Source organism: Tachysurus fulvidraco, chromosome 2, assembly GCF_022655615.1.
Source record: "Tachysurus fulvidraco isolate hzauxx_2018 chromosome 2, HZAU_PFXX_2.0, whole genome shotgun sequence".
Taxonomy (NCBI): Eukaryota; Metazoa; Chordata; class Actinopteri; order Siluriformes; family Bagridae; genus Tachysurus; species Tachysurus fulvidraco.
Window position 1 is genome coordinate 36,700,726 of NC_062519.1, and position 15,728 is coordinate 36,716,453.

Sequence of the window (15,728 nt, forward strand, 5' to 3'; positions counted from 1 at the left end):
AAATGTTGGATTTAGTTTGTAAAAGTGTAAGTATAAACACAGCTAGGCTGTAGTAGCCTTTTTCCAAACAGGTAAAAGCTTACAAAAAGTCACATATGTACAATTAAATACAAGGAGGTACTGTGAGAGAAAACCTGGAGGAAAAGCCTGAAGCATGGGGAGAACATGCATTGAGCTTCATGCCCACAGGGTGGCGATGGGAAACGAATCCCGGATCTTTGAGGTGTGAGGCAAACAGCCTGGTTATGATTCAAAGACTCGACTATAGAAACATGGCTATATTTGTACATATCAGGTCTATCAGGTGGTCCACTGTTGGTCCATAGTGGAGCTGATTAATCTAAATTAGTTGATGTCTAGTCAGTAATTCTACCTCCAAAGTGACCTTCATGCCAGGTTAAACAGCCAGTGAGTATTAGTGCAAGATAAATGTAAGCAACCTTTCTGACTGTGTGTGTGTATACCTATGTGTGTGTCAGACCCTGCACAGCTGGGTAAGTGAGGAGCTGGCAGGCAGGCTCAGCTCACTCACCCCCCTCCCTGTGGAGGGCAACCTGGAGGAGAGATGTAAGCAGGTAGTCTAAGTTTTGCTTTAAACCTGCATGACCGGTGCGTGAACCACACATGGCTCAATCTCTCTCTCTCTCTCTCTCTCTCTCTCTCTCTCTCTCTCTCTCTCTCTCTCTGAAGCTGCTCCTATGGATAACTCTTCTTATTCGGGACTCTTTATCTGTTGAATGTGGGAAGAAGGTGTACAGGTGTTTTAAATGTGTATCCACAGATGTATTATTCTTACTTTGCCCTGCTGGGAACCTGTCACTATCTAAAGTTTCTGTTGCTTTGGACTCGTATAATGCGCCACGCATGCCCGGAAATGCCTCTAACCATTTCTTCAGATCTTTCTATGGTTTTAACATCTGTCTCCTTCCATGGCTGCAGTTCCACCTTTATTTATTTATCTATCTATCTATCTATCTATCTATCTATCTATCTATCTATCTATCTATCTATCTATCTATCTATCTATCTATCTATCTATCTACTTATCTATCTATTTATTTATTTACAGATGCAGAATTGTATTATCTAAGACAATCATTTTAAGACTATGTTTAATTCAAGGAAATTGTATTCATAAGAAATCAGATGTGATAACATTGAAAATAATCATTGATATGCTGATGTGATCTGTTTATTACTAAGTATTAAATGATGTCAATAAATTGTTACTATAGAAACAATAATGATACCAGCATTAATATAAACCTGAGATTTGAAGTAATCAACTATTTTAAGAGAATTTCCTGTCATAGAAATTGACCAACACTTTCTGACCAATCAGAATCAAAAATTGTTGTAGAAGTTTCGATATTTCAGGAGCACCGATCAGCTGTCTTTCTACTGACGGAAGCAAGTTACAGCTAATTTTAAACCAGTTCTTTTTCTAGGACACTTTATGTTGCTTTTTTCTCTAATTTCTCTCTTATTTGTATATTACTGCTTCAAGTATCACCCTAGGATACTTGTACAAGTTTAGCTATGGTATAAAGCTTCTGTAAAACAACTTCCTCCAACTCCTCGACCAGTTTACGTCGCTTGTAGTCCTGGTCTCACTGGACGCTGTGCTTGTATCACAGGCTGCTCAGATGGTCCTGATCTCCCTCTTCGAGCTGAACACACCAGAGTTCACCATGCTCCTGGGTGCGCTGCCTAAAACTTTCCAGGATGGAGCCACCAAACTCCTGCATAATCACCTGAAGAATTCAAGCAATGCTGCAGCCATGGTACTCCAACTTTATGCCTTCTGTAATATTTACATCAAACGAATCCTGAAGATTATTATACAATAGGGCTTTTTGCACTAGACTTGCATTAGAGTTAACCCGAAATTGTGATGCCAAATGTGTACAGTGTGAAAAGATGCAGTGTTAGAAGGTTATGCCTAGATGCTTAGCAATATACAGCCAATCATATCACCTCATGCCTCGTATCACGTCAAAACCAGGACGTAGCAACACTTAACAAAAACGGCTCGGTAGTGTTAGAAGTCAAAACAGTAAACATCATGGAAGTGACACTGAAAAATGTACAGAAGTTGGAACTCAATTAGTGTGACTATGTGACAAAATTAACAAAGGCCAAAATAAAGGTTCTCCACCTTCTCAGGTGCAGAACAAGAGACAAAGTTTTTTGAAAGCAAGAGACAAAATGTTATTTGACGATGTCACATATTGTATTTATCCATGCATGAATATTGACACTGCAAATATGCAAGTTCGTGTGAAAAACTTTAATGAAGTGCAAAATCATAGAATTTATAAGCATTTGAAGAATTATGATCCTCTATAGAAAAAATGACCTTTTCAGGCTTTCCATGGATTTGTTCACACAGTAACAAACTCTCATTTGTTTCTCTCTTCACGTTTTAGAGTTCACCGAGCAACACAGTAGGCCGCACGCCTCCAAGACTCTCTAGTTCCCGCACCAGTCCCCTGACGTCCCCCACAAACTGCTCTCATGGAGGCCTCTCACCCAGGTACTTCAAGACTGCTGTAAAAGCCCCAGAACATTCTGGAAGTACAAAGTCAGAATGCCTTTAAACTTACTATTTCCAACCGTTTGCATGCATTTCTGCTTGTGAAACAAAATCCATAAACAAGTAACAAAGCCATAGTCTGTAAACCAAGTGTTAACATATGCTGTGAGAATGTATTCATTCCCTTGACCTGTTCCACATTTTGTATTGTTCCAGCCTGATAAGAAATAGACTTAATTTGGTCGAAAAACATTAAATTTATGATTATAAAATCGAAAGAATACAACATAACCACATATCAGAGTGTGTCCCCAAATGTCAATGAACAGGAGGGCAATAGTCAAAGAAGCAACCGAGGAGAACCGTCAAAGTCATGCTTTCACCACCATGCTTCATTATAGGGATGGTGTTATTAGTGTCATGGGTTTTCACCAACATAGTTCTTTTTGTTCAAATTTGGTTTCATCAGACCAACAAACCCCAACTCCTCCCAGTCTGACCTATTTTATGTAGACTCTTGATATTTAATTCTACATAAATCCATTTCTGTTTCAGGTTCAAAGATTACAAACTGTGGAAAGGTTCAGGGGTGTGAATACTTAAGTCACCGTACACGATTGAGCAGATGCCATGTTTGGTTATGGACCTCTGTTGCTGTAACAATACTAATCCTGTTACAATAACTGTTATGTTGACCTTTTAACACGCAAGCCTGTTTTCCTCTGCTTTTCCTTTCCTTTCTTCTCTTTCTCCTTTTTCTCTTTGTTTTTCTTTCTCCCTGCATCATCCCTTGTTCCTGACTTAGTCGTATATGGGGCTGGAGTTCGAACGGTCTATCAAAGGCCCCGTGTCCCTTCACTCCCCCTCCCTCTGGCCCTGGCACCCCCCCTCACCGACTTGGGCGCCGGGCCCCCTCGCCCAGGTAATGGCCTTCCGCTTGGGGGTCACAGAGTGGAGTCAAAGGTCATGGGGAGTCACTTCCCCATTTAGACACAGGCTGTTGTTCATTACTCATTTACTTGTATTGCATTTATTACACAGGACGAATGTCTCAAAATGTCCAGAAACTTTCTCAGTTTTCTTTACATCTCATCCTTCACATCCTTCTGGGGTTCTTCTGATATCAGATCAATCTCTGTCATTCCACATCAATTGCTTGACTATTCCAAATCTATCCCTTTCTCATCCTTTATTTTATTTCACTGTCTGTTCTGTCCTTCTGTTTTGTTCTCTGTCTGGATGAATATTAAACTAAACCCTCGTTCAGGAGCCGCTGACAAGACAACAGAAGTACATAAAACGAAATGTTCAGCATGTTGTCTAATGCTCACAGAGCCGGTCCTCAAGGGGATCCCACAAAGTGAGCTAAATATATTCAGAGTGTCTCAAACGCAGATGGTTTCAATACACTGCACATTTCTAGTCACACTTAATTACTGTCTAATAGAGATGACAGATAAAGCTAAAGCTGTGTACAGCACTGGGATATCTTTTTCAAAATAACTACTGAAAAATTATTGTGAGCTTTGTTTGTCTTAGGTGTATATCAAAACAAGTTAAACTAAACTATTACATGCATAGATTGTCACATAATATTAGCTTTTTTTGTGTGAACTGTAATAAATATCATGCAAATGCCAACTTGATAATAAAGTTCATTTAAAAACACATTAGAGAGCAAAAAGACACAAATCAATGGAAAATGTGTTTAAGGTTTTTAAAATCCTGTTTATAAAAGTCTAGGTAAATCCCTCCATATTAGTTATTGCTGGTCGTCATTTGTAGTCGTGTAGATTTGAGGGATTAGACTCACTGCGACTTGGATTTATGGCTGAACATGATGCCATATTTTTACGAGGGAGAATAATTCCGTGGAGTTGAATGAACCGAATGATTCTCAAATGATTCCTAATGACTGAAAATGCACTGTGCTGAAAAATAAAATCTGACTAGACTTTTATACGGTGTGTGTGTGTGTGTATGTGTGTGTGCAGCATGCTGGAATATGACACAGAGAACATGAACTCAGACGAGATCTACAGCTCTCTGCGAGGAGTCACTGAAGCCATTCAGAGCTTCAGCTTCCGCAGCCAGGAGGACAGCTACGAGCCAATCAAACGTGACACCAAGAAAGATGACGCAGTGAGTTTGATTTCACTTTGTAGTGAATAAAACAGGCTGATCATTGCTTTATTTCTCCAGCTGTGCTTTGATCAGAAATGCATTATGAAGTTTACTTACATGGTACATGTTAATAATAAAAACATATTTTCTTTCAATCCAGTTGTTTGTATTTTAAGTGTCATGGTTTGTTTCTCACACAGAGTGCAGTAGCGTCCTCCATTGCAGACCCACGGCTAGGTACAGACATGATGGAGGGAGGCCGAACCGCACTGGACAACAAGACTTCGTTACTGAATACACCGTCCCCTCGCTCTTTCCTGGGGCCCAAGACACGCGAGTACAATCCCTACAACTACACTGACTCCATCAGCACTTACGATAAAGCTGCTCTGAAGGAGGCAGTGTTCGATGACGATGTCGAACAGCTTCGTGATGGTAATGTTTTTATTTATCTGCTTATAGATTGATTGATTGAGTATTTTCAATTCTATAACACGAGGAATAATTCTTGGTTCTCCTTTAGGTCGTCGTCAAGAGTTTGGTGAAAACAAAATCATGGCTCCCAAAAGTTATTCTACAGGTAATAATATTTTTACTGATCAGTTTCTTGAGCTGTTCAACAAGTACCTCAGTTATCCGAGGATAGCCTTATTTTGTTTCCTTTCTGACATTGGCCAGGCCCTGCACAGCACTTGGAGCTGGTCGGTGATCTCCTGAAGGAGCTGTCCAATCACAGCGAGCGTGTGGAGGAGAGACGGGCCGCCCTGTTGGAGCTGTTGAAGGTGACCCGTGACGACAGCATAGCCGTATGGGAGGAGCATTTTAAAACCATGCTGCTGCTGCTTCTGGAGACGCTGGGGGACAAAGATGTGAGTGATCTGCTCCATGTGCATGTCAGTATACAGGACTCGCAGAGAAATGAGTAAAGTATTTACAGCACTGTGACCTGGCAGCTTTCACACACACCTCACATACACCTCTTATACACCCCAGGAAGCCCCGCCCCTTCCCTTATCTTGTATATGTAATGTTTACGTTTTCCTGTTTTAAAGTTGCATTAATGTAGCATTGAATGGTCAATAAAATCTAGCTCATTTGAACAGATATGTTATAGAAATAAACTTCAATGAAGTGACAACTCTATAACTACAATTCATTTATATGTTAATGATTATTAGAAATTACACAGAACCGGTTCATGGTCCTAGTTTTAATTCATGATCTAAAAATCAGTAGCGTTACTCGGTTTTTAAAGTTTCAAGGCTTTTGGATCAGGAGTTGGATTAGGAGTGTGTGGATCCATGGCTAACAGGCGATCTTGCTGTTTTCCTGCTCAGCACACCATCCGGGCGCTGGCTCTGCGTGTGCTGAAAGAGATGTTGCGCAGTCAACCTACACGCTTCAGGAACTATGCAGAACTGACCATTATGAAAACACTGGAGGCGCACAAAGACTCCCACAAAGAGGTCAGGCACAAGTGGTGTTTTTTTTTTTTTTTTACTGTTTACTGGATGAACTGGAAAATTCCAGAAAAAAATAAACTGATGAGAACGATGACGACATGTAGGCATTTTAGTCTCTCTACTGGAAACATGGAACGCATCACTTATTTTCTGCTTTTATTTTACTCTTCTCACAATCCAGCACAATAAAATTAGATAAAATTAGAATACAAATTTAGATGCAGAGTATATGAGATGTCATTCATGTTAACATTTACTCAGTTAAAAATGATGCATAGTTCAAAGGTTACATTATTTATAAATATATACATTTCAAATATATATCCTGAGTTTGTATATTTCTCTAAAGATGCTTTTTGGACAATGTCCATTGTTAATATATGGTATATAAATAAAATGAAACTGAATTGAATTAAGTGCCTTCCTCAAAGGCCAAAGAGCATCTCAAGAGCAGTCCAAGTGTCAGCACCAAACATTTTGCCACAGCCCCGGTTAGAAGTACACTTCCTTTAGCATCTCATTGCTGTTTGTTTGCGTTTCTTTAAGGTGGTGCGTGCTGCAGAGGAAGCCGCGTCCACCCTGGCTTCCTCCATCCACCCGGAGCAGTGCATTAAGGTTCTGTGTCCCATTGTACAGACTGCAGACTACCCCATCGACCTAGCCGCCATTAAAATGCAGACCAAAGTCATCGAGCGCATTCCAGAAGATTCTTTATATCAGCTTCTGCCTGACATCATCCCCGGCCTACTACAGGTGTGCACTCACATGTACATGTTCACACACACACACACACACACACACACACACACACACACACACACACACACACACACACACACACACACACACACACACAGAGTCATTACATACCTACTGTAGTACACTTAGATGTTCAACCCTGTTCTAGGAAAACTCTGAACACTACAGCAATAAGGTTTTTTTAAACAGTGCTACAGGTTCACAGAGCCATGAGCAAATACGTACCTAATAACAAGACTGTTGTGTCCTGTTTTTTTGTATGTGTCACATTCAACTGTGTGTGTGTCTGTGTTTCAGGGTTATGATAACACTGAGAGCAGCGTGAGGAAAGCCAGTGTCTTCTGCCTTGTGGCAATTTATTCTGTGATTGGAGAAGGTCTGAAGCCTCATCTTGCCCAACTGACAGGCAGCAAGGTAAATCTGCAGACATGTGCATGTTTTTGTGCGTGTGTATGTACATGTGTGTTTATGTGTGTGTATGTATGTACTTGTATGTGTGTGTATGTACGTATGTGTATGTATGTATGTACTTGTGTGTATGTACGTGGGTGGGTGGGTGTGAGATTTATTTGAAAAATTGTCATTTCATTTATGTTCCAATATGTAGTTTACAGATAAGGAACGTTTTCTTCAGTCTGTATTTATTATTCCTGTTGTTTTTAATAAAAAATCATGAACAACTATCCGACCAGAAAGGCCAGAAAGAGAGGGTTTGTCCCTTGTAAGTCTACAGTAAGTATGTGTTATAATCATGATAAGCCTTCAGTCTGGTTTTCCTCTTGTCCTCTGGCAGATGAAACTGCTAAACCTTTACATCAAGCGAGCCCAAACTACCAACAGCAACAGCAGCAGCTCCTCTGACATCTCGTCCCACAGCTAAACCGACCAATCACATCGGAAGCCAATCCTAACCTCACGCCCCGTCCAGTTCTACTGAAACAACCCGGTTTCAGAACATCCCAGGGTCGGAAGTCTTCTGCTAATGAAAGGACAGTATGTGGTACTGAACTGGGTTGCTTGTATTGCTCTACTCTTGAATCTTGACTCGTGTAATGTATCAGACATCTGTGCCTCAGTCCAGTGGACCTGTTTGTCTGTATTCTCAGTCTGTTTCTACACTAAAGGAGAACTCTGGCTTTTTGTTGTTGTATTTAAATCTCTCATTACCACATCTACAGACTATGTGTAATAACAACAATTTAGAAAACATTTTTCATTTTTTAGAAAATTACCCATTACTGAGAAAACCTCTTCATATACTGCTAGCTTAAAATGAACGTCTCGAGGCAGTTGTCTAGTGGACAAATATTTCGAACACTTTTATAAATTTATAAGTTCATTCTGTAGAAATCTTTCAGAATCAGAACATTCTTGTGAGAGAGAAATTTGATGGTATATGACATAGACACTGTATCTATGTGTATGTGACACAAAATCGTATCTGATGAACCCAAACATGCCAAAACATAAAAACATTTTGGTTGAAGTGGTTCGATCATTTAGAGTTTTGAATTCTTGTTATACAGACTTAAACATTCATTCAGCATCTGCCTTTAGACATGTGCACCGAAGTTTAAATCTAATACATGCAAATGTTCATGAACACGTTGGTGCTTGGACCCCTTTAGAGAAACCGTTCTCTCAGTACTGTGAAGCATCCAGGGAAACTCCATACAGAAGAAGTCTGCTGTGATTACACATATTCTACAGTTCTGGTGTGTGAAGATTATAATAGGGGAAAAAAAGCTGTAGTACTCCTTTAAGCTCTTTTTAAAAACATCATTCTTTCAGCAGCTTAGCGAAACTATTTACTGTTGCTGGAGGCATTTACAAAACAATCAGGCATCAAGTTCATGTAAAAAAAAGTTCTTGGTTGAAAAAACAACAATCCGCTGCCGTATAATTCTTAGCTTTTGTCTATTCAGCGAAGGACGTTTTAGTAAATGTATAAACTAGTTGAACATTCATTCCTATGTAGGGGTTTAGACACCTTTATCACACTTCTTCTGCTTCAAATGTCTGGAAAATTTTGAAATTTCATGCACACCTATAGAAATTTCACTTTTTGGGGGACTTTTAATTCTAAATATGCAATTGATTGTATTTGTATAGTAATTGTCCTTTTGTCCATGAAGAAAGGAATGAATTTATCCCTGGTTTAATTAAAAAAAAAAAGAAGAAGAAGAAGAAGAAAAAAAGATTTTCCCGTTATACAGCACCTGAATTTGCTCGAGGATCATTCGGCTAGTTTAGACCAAGAACAGAGATATAAAAGGACGTTGCTTAATCTGCTCCATAGACAACCTTCTTTCTAACTCTTTCTATCTTAATGACGTTCACAGACCCAAATAAATCTTTCAGCTAAAATATTCACCTGACAAAATCTTCAAAATTCGGTCGGCTCGTTTTAGATTAAAATACTGATATGAAATGACATGTCGCTCCGATACGACTTATATATATTTAGTGCAAATGTACATTTTTTTTTTTTAGAGCAATGATTCTAAACTGATCCAAATTGGATTTACTTTTAGCCAAACCACTTATCCAATTTTCTGGTTGTGTGGAAACGTCTGTGGCTGTATGGCCTTTTTCTTCAAGTTCTTCCTCTCACACAGCTGCTGTTGATTGAACCCTGGCTCTTTTAGTTACACTTTGTGCTCTTCAATGCTGAATGTTGAGCGTGTTGTGTTAGTGTTAAGATGAGATCAAACATTTCTAGTATGTTGTTTTTTTTTTGTGTCTCTGTTGTACATCTAGACACTGAAGAGCAGTAGGGAACTCGCTGAATCGGAAAAAAGTCGACAACACTTTGCCCTGGATGTGTAATCTGTCATTGTGTCCGAATGAACCCGGAGTTGCACGGTGTTCAGTCATCCAGGTTACGTCTAATGTCTTGTAGTAGTGAGGTTAACAACTAGGGCATGATTTCTAGATCGTTATCTAAAGCATAGGTTCTCAAACTGGGGTTCAGGTACATCCACTACAGAGGTCTGAGAATTATTCATGTATTTATGGCGGTAAAAATCACAGCCCACTTTTAATATTATTACTGAATCGTTCCTATTCCCCCAGAGTTGTTGTTGTGAGGCCGTCTGCCTCTCATTAATAAACACACTTTACACATTCAAATAATGAGGCTAATATCTGAACGAGTTTTGTTTACGCTCGTGAATCAGTGCTGAGAGAATTTCTGTAGAATTTATTTTCTATAGTCCAAAAGAGTCTCTGACTGCAAAAAGTTTGAGAACCTGTGATTTAGACTTAATACTACAGGACAGATTATACTAATAAACAATGTATTAAAGTCAGAAAACAGTACAAAGAGTTTCACTGGGGGAAAAAAAATCTATGCAAGTAAAAAAGGAAAAGCAAATTCATGGAATGTGTATAATTAGCAGAGAGATTAGTATGTAAGAGCTCGACTTATCCAACTCATTGAAACTCATTTCTAGAGTGCTTTACTAATGCACTACTTATTTCAAGCTTGAAATGGTCTCGTTTTTGATCATATTTTCTGGAAAAATATAAACCAAAAGCGAAATGATCCACTCATTATCTGTTTTGAGGCTAAATTACAGCCGTGTCTAAAAACAGACATATTAACCATCTAAATGGTGGAATCTGCCTCCATTGGAGAGATTTCTACTTGCTTAGATATGATGTGTGGCAGTGCTCCAGTGTTTGAACATTTTAGCGATGTTTTAATCGACCATTCCTTCTGCATGCATGTTTGAAGCATGCGTGTTTTAGCAGTCGCTTGCGAAATCTGGTCTATTCTGGTGTAAAACCAGTACTGTAACGGTGTGTGCAGGAAGCAGCATCGTGCTGTAGTTGACTGAGTAATAATCCTGGTTGTGTGTATACTGTAGATATGTTTACATGGATACTTGCTAGGAGCCCAGGCTTTGGTTACAAAAGTCTAGAGAGGCTCAGTGCTTTGTACGTTCCCTTTCCTCACTATTCCAGCTAACTGACTCAGTTCACTTAAGCTGCAAATGCTTTTTTTAGGTGGTGCGTGCGTGTGTGTGTGCGTGTGTGTGTGCGTGTGTGTGTGCGTGTGTGTGTGTGCGTGTGCCTGTGTGTGTGCGTGGTTAAGGGGAATCCAGTGTTTTAAAGGACTGTTACTACGGCAGCCAGTACGATGCTTCTGCTGACGTATTAAACTATTATAACTCTGCCTCTCGCTTTACTGTGCATGCCTTTCGTTTAGCTGCTCTTATTTAATATCCATATCTGTATTTATGTCTTTTATTTTGCAGCAGTAACTGTACATAAAGACCCCTTTTTTGTTGTACTTCCACCTGTGATAGAATCTGTAAACACCATTTGCTCTAGATAAAGCAAAACCTCTGAGTTTCACAGTCACAGTCTCAGTCTCTGTCTTTCTTAAAGTTTTGATCTGTTTGTAAAATAGTTTTTATAAGAAAGGTTTGTTTCAGTTCTAAATTCTAATTGAAATCACATTGTAAAATTGCCGGTACTTGCATCATCATTGTAAAACTTTACGAAGCACTTATTATTCTGTACATATCATACCATGCTCAACCAAGGCTTACTGTTAACACTACATTACGTGGTAGAAAAATAGTTTAACAAACACGATTAATCGTATATTATATTTATTTGGCACAAAATTTTTATCCTTTTGTTGTATATGTTCAGGGCCATGAAGTCCACTAACTCCACTCCCCAGCATACACCTCTCCCTTTAAACATGACTGCCATGGACTACACTTCCCAGAACCCACTGTCACTTCCCTGTTCAGTCACCCAGCTACTAATTAAACATATCTGTGCGTAATCAGCCACGCAAGTCTCAGACACTTTTACTCACAATTCACCATGTTGTTCATTAATAAATATAGATCAATATTTACATTTACAGCATTTGGTAGATGCCCTTATCCAGAACAACTCACATTTTCCCTCATTTTATGCAACTGAGCAATTGAGTGTTAAGGGCCTTGCTCAGGGGCCCAGCGATGGTAGCTTGGTGGACCTGGGATTTGAGCTCACAACCTTTGGATTGGTAACCACCTTAACCACTAAGCTACCCCATCCCCATTCTCATCCCTATCCCTTTCCTCATACCGACTCCTTTCCCCATCCCCTTCCTCATCCTCATACCATCCTCTTCCTCATCCTCATCCCCTTCCTCATTCTCATCCTAATCCCCAACCCCATTTCCATTCCATTCTCATGAACAATCCCAACGATGGAGGAAAGTTGTAAGTGGGGCAGAGCTTGGCTGTGTGTAAAAGAAATAGTAAACATTTTAGAGTTGGATTTGGAAATCTGATGGACGAAGATGTTTTGGCTCAGACATGCCCTGGCATATAGTGATAGTCGTGCTGTTTGTGCATGTGCATTCAAAGTCAAGTTTAAACCAAGCTCGTCTGCTCCACGTTGAGGCAATTCACACCAACCCATGTGGAATATTATTCTATTACAACACATTTCCCAATAAACTGGTAAGTAATTTATTTATGTAAAGCCCTTGATGTGCTTAATGTGCATGGTGTGGTTTGGGACACAGCCTTTAATTCTGTGTACATGTATGGGAATTGGGCCAAATTCCAAAATCTTCCTTGCAGCTACAGGAACTAACCGCAGTGAGATGTACACAGGAGATTCACAATCTTCTGAAAACAACAGGAGACAAACTTGGAGAAGTCAAAACAATTGCAAATTGAATCCTTACTTCAGATCATTTCCTGCTTTAGTCCGAAGCCTTCTAAATATCGCTGTGCACTTCATGCTACTTTGTTCCATTCTTTATACCTTTCTCTTATTTGATCTGTCAGTCACAGTGGTAAGTGGACTCGTGTGCTGGCTTGCAGGTGATTTCATCAGGGAAGGTTATGTGGAGGAGGAAATGTTTTAGACCTTCTGAGCTTCACACTGACATCACAGCCTGAGGCAGGAGAGAGAGCTCATCACATCATCCTGCTCCACAAGCACACTCCATTCTCTCCAACTCCTACTAATTAAATCCTCCAAGCTGGGCTTAACCTTTTTTTTCTTATTTAAAAAAATGGGTTTAGTACTGATTATTTAATTTTTCAGAAAAACTAAAGCTGAAGTCTGCTCCAGCTGCATGCCATAAACATAGAGACTGAAACTGAATGATAAGAAGCACCTTAACCTTAACATTTACACGTAAATCATAATCCCATTTTCACTACATTTTAGCTGATATTTTATAAAAATGAATCTAGTTATTGTCCAAATTTGGACTTGAAATGAACCTAAAATGACTATTAACTGTTATTGACATGATGGGGAATAAATCAAGCCCAAACCCTCCAAACAGTGCTTTATTCCATAACAGTTTGATTCTCGTTATAATATTAATGAACAGAGCACATTTTATCCATTTGTAGGTGATGTAAACATTGTGCAACCTTAAAATAATAAGTTGCTTCCTGTTATGAATTACATTATAGCAGCTATTTCCACTCATTCAGCTTGTCCAGAAGTTCAGAAAGGTCCAGAAACGTCTTCTAAAGGCTACAAAAGACTTTCCTGTAGTGTAAGTATTAGTTATTGACTCTTACAGCACACATTTTTAGCGATCCCTTCCTTTGTGGGCAGTTGTGGCCTAATGGTTAGAGAGTCTGACTTGTAACCCGAAGGTTGTGGGTTCGAGTCTCGCACCGGCCACAACTGAGGTGCCCTTGAGCAAGGCACCGAACCCCCCCCCAACTGCTCCCCGGGCGCTGCAGCATAAATGGCTGCTCACTGCTCCGGGTGTGTGTTCACGGTGTGTGTGTGTTCACTGCTGTGTGTGCACTTTGGATGGGTTAAATGAAGAGAACAAATTCTTAGTATGGGTCACCGTACTTAGCCGTATGTCACTTCACTTCACTTAAATTTTCAACATGTCTCTAGAAAAAATCTGAACCAAGTCAATGCCTTTTTTTTAAATCAATATTATTAATATTATTTTTTAATATAATGTTTTTTATGCCGTTATAGAAAAACGAATCAACACCTTGTGGGTGATCAGATTTGAGAATAAATAACAAACACTTCTATAATTAAGATTACAATTTGGCATTACCATGTGGAAAGAATATCATGGTACAGAGAACTAATAGAAACAATATCTAACATCCCTAGAAAAGTGCAGTGTTTTTTATAATATGATTTTGAAGGGCAAAAGGATCTTCAGTCTCTAAAGCAGACTTCAGCATCACCCGATCCAACAGAACTGCAGTCTGATGAGAGTTAATGAAATGCCCTTTTACGTCCAAAAGCTAAAGCAGCTTGTCAATCAAACCACTTTTATGATTCAAGGTGAGGTGAAAATAGTCAGAGACAAGACGCTTTGCCCTGATAGCGTTCGTGCAGTTCCTCAAACTAACAGCAGGTGGAGTAAGAGAGCTGAACCAACGGCAGCGACCCAATCGACCTCGACACATAGTACAAAATTAACAAAATTCAGATACATCAAATATTTAGTGCGTAATATTTCTTAATTATGTGGATGTAATTGTGATATAATGCAAATAATCTGGAATTAATACAAGATGTTTATGTCATTTGGTGGATGAGAAACTGCTGTTGAGAAAATCTGTACATATAAATAACAATAATAATAATAATAATAATAATAATAATAATAATAATAATAATAATAATACACGTGTTTGTGTGTGTGTGTGTGTGTGTGTGTGTGTGTGTGTGTGTGTGTGTGTGAGTGTTAATTAAAAAAAAAAATAAGATTTGGAATCTATCTGTTAATCTCAGTCACACAATAATGCTGATCAGCTCAGTTTTTGAACACTGCTATAGATTGCTATAGGTCACATTTCTTTCCAAAGTCATTAAAGTGTAATGTGAGTAGGCTTTAGAGCAGCCAAAACTTGCCTAAACAAGCCCAGTGCAGGAAAGAATTAGTCCAAGCTCAGGCCTGGTGATATCAAACTATCCTGACTGGGCCTTTCAGAATTGGGAAAAGAGCTGGAGATGGTACAGTACAGTATATATACTACATCTAGATCACAAATGTGATTACTTTGCTGAAAGGTTACATGAGCAACATATAATGACTCCCTACAAAACTTATGCACAACAGACAGATAGATGAGGTTTATATTTCTGCTGAATGAGACGGCGGTAATGTGGGTGGCGTTGCTTCCTCACAGCTCCAGGGTCTGCAGTAGGTCAGGTTACTCTGTGTGGAGTTTATCATGTTCTCTCTCTGTCTGTGTTGGTGTCCTCCACGTTTTCCAGTTTTCTTCTGTTTCCCAAATACATGCCTCTAGGTTTATTAGCTGCACTAGAAAAGCCCCCGGGTTTGAATGAGTGTGTGGACAAGTAGCCAGTCTACTGTACATACCTACATGCTTTTAGAAGAACACCAGAGAACCCGGAGGAAACCCAGACATTATGTTTACGTGAGATAATTTTAGACATTGGGTGAATTCATCATGACTGTATAGATTGTTAAAACACTGTTTACACAGTATGTGTACCATAAATATTGCAATCCGAATCAGATATTTGTTTTCAATATTCCAAGCAAATCCAGAGAGAGACTGGCATTGTCATAACACTTACTGTAAACACTTAACACTGCACTGTGCATGACATTTCTTAAATCCGATTGCAAAAATTTGCAGATTCAAGTGTTTACATGGCTTTGTTTTTCATTTCTTTCAACATTATTGGATTATTTCAGATCTACATAACCCTATTCAGTCCATTCAAACTGTCATTCAGATCCGATTGAGCTATCCCTCCGATTACTAACCGATTAATTGCTTGGATATAAACAAACTGTATCAAGGCCCTCAAGCTCAACCTGGGACCATAGAACTGTTAAACAAATAACAACA

General features: G+C 39.2%; 1 protein-coding gene across 32 annotated transcripts in view; it reads left to right on the top strand.

Annotated features, from left to right (window-relative positions):
• Positions 1–11,246, top strand: part of LOC113653738 (CLIP-associating protein 1-B-like) — a 64,012-nt gene extending 52,766 nt beyond the window's left edge. For 12 of the 32 annotated variants that reach the window (XM_027163529.2, XM_027163554.2, XM_027163570.2 and 9 more), the window contains 12 exons: positions 480–575; positions 1,638–1,784; positions 2,430–2,536; positions 3,342–3,458; positions 4,531–4,678; positions 4,861–5,095; positions 5,184–5,240; positions 5,339–5,553; positions 5,998–6,126; positions 6,670–6,876; positions 7,180–7,296; positions 7,676–11,246. In XM_027163529.2, coding sequence (XP_027019330.1) covers positions 480–575; positions 1,638–1,784; positions 2,430–2,536; positions 3,342–3,458; positions 4,531–4,678; positions 4,861–5,095; positions 5,184–5,240; positions 5,339–5,553; positions 5,998–6,126; positions 6,670–6,876; positions 7,180–7,296; positions 7,676–7,762 — 1,662 coding nt within the window. In that variant the 3' untranslated portion in view covers positions 7,763–11,246. The remainder of the gene's footprint in view (positions 1–479; positions 576–1,637; positions 1,785–2,429; positions 2,537–3,341; positions 3,459–4,530; positions 4,679–4,860; positions 5,096–5,183; positions 5,241–5,338; positions 5,554–5,997; positions 6,127–6,669; positions 6,877–7,179; positions 7,297–7,675) is intronic. The other 20 variants (XM_027163645.2, XM_027163654.2, XM_027163656.2 and 17 more) reach the window with 6 other exon arrangements.
• The last annotated feature ends 4,482 nt before the right edge of the window (positions 11,247–15,728 follow it).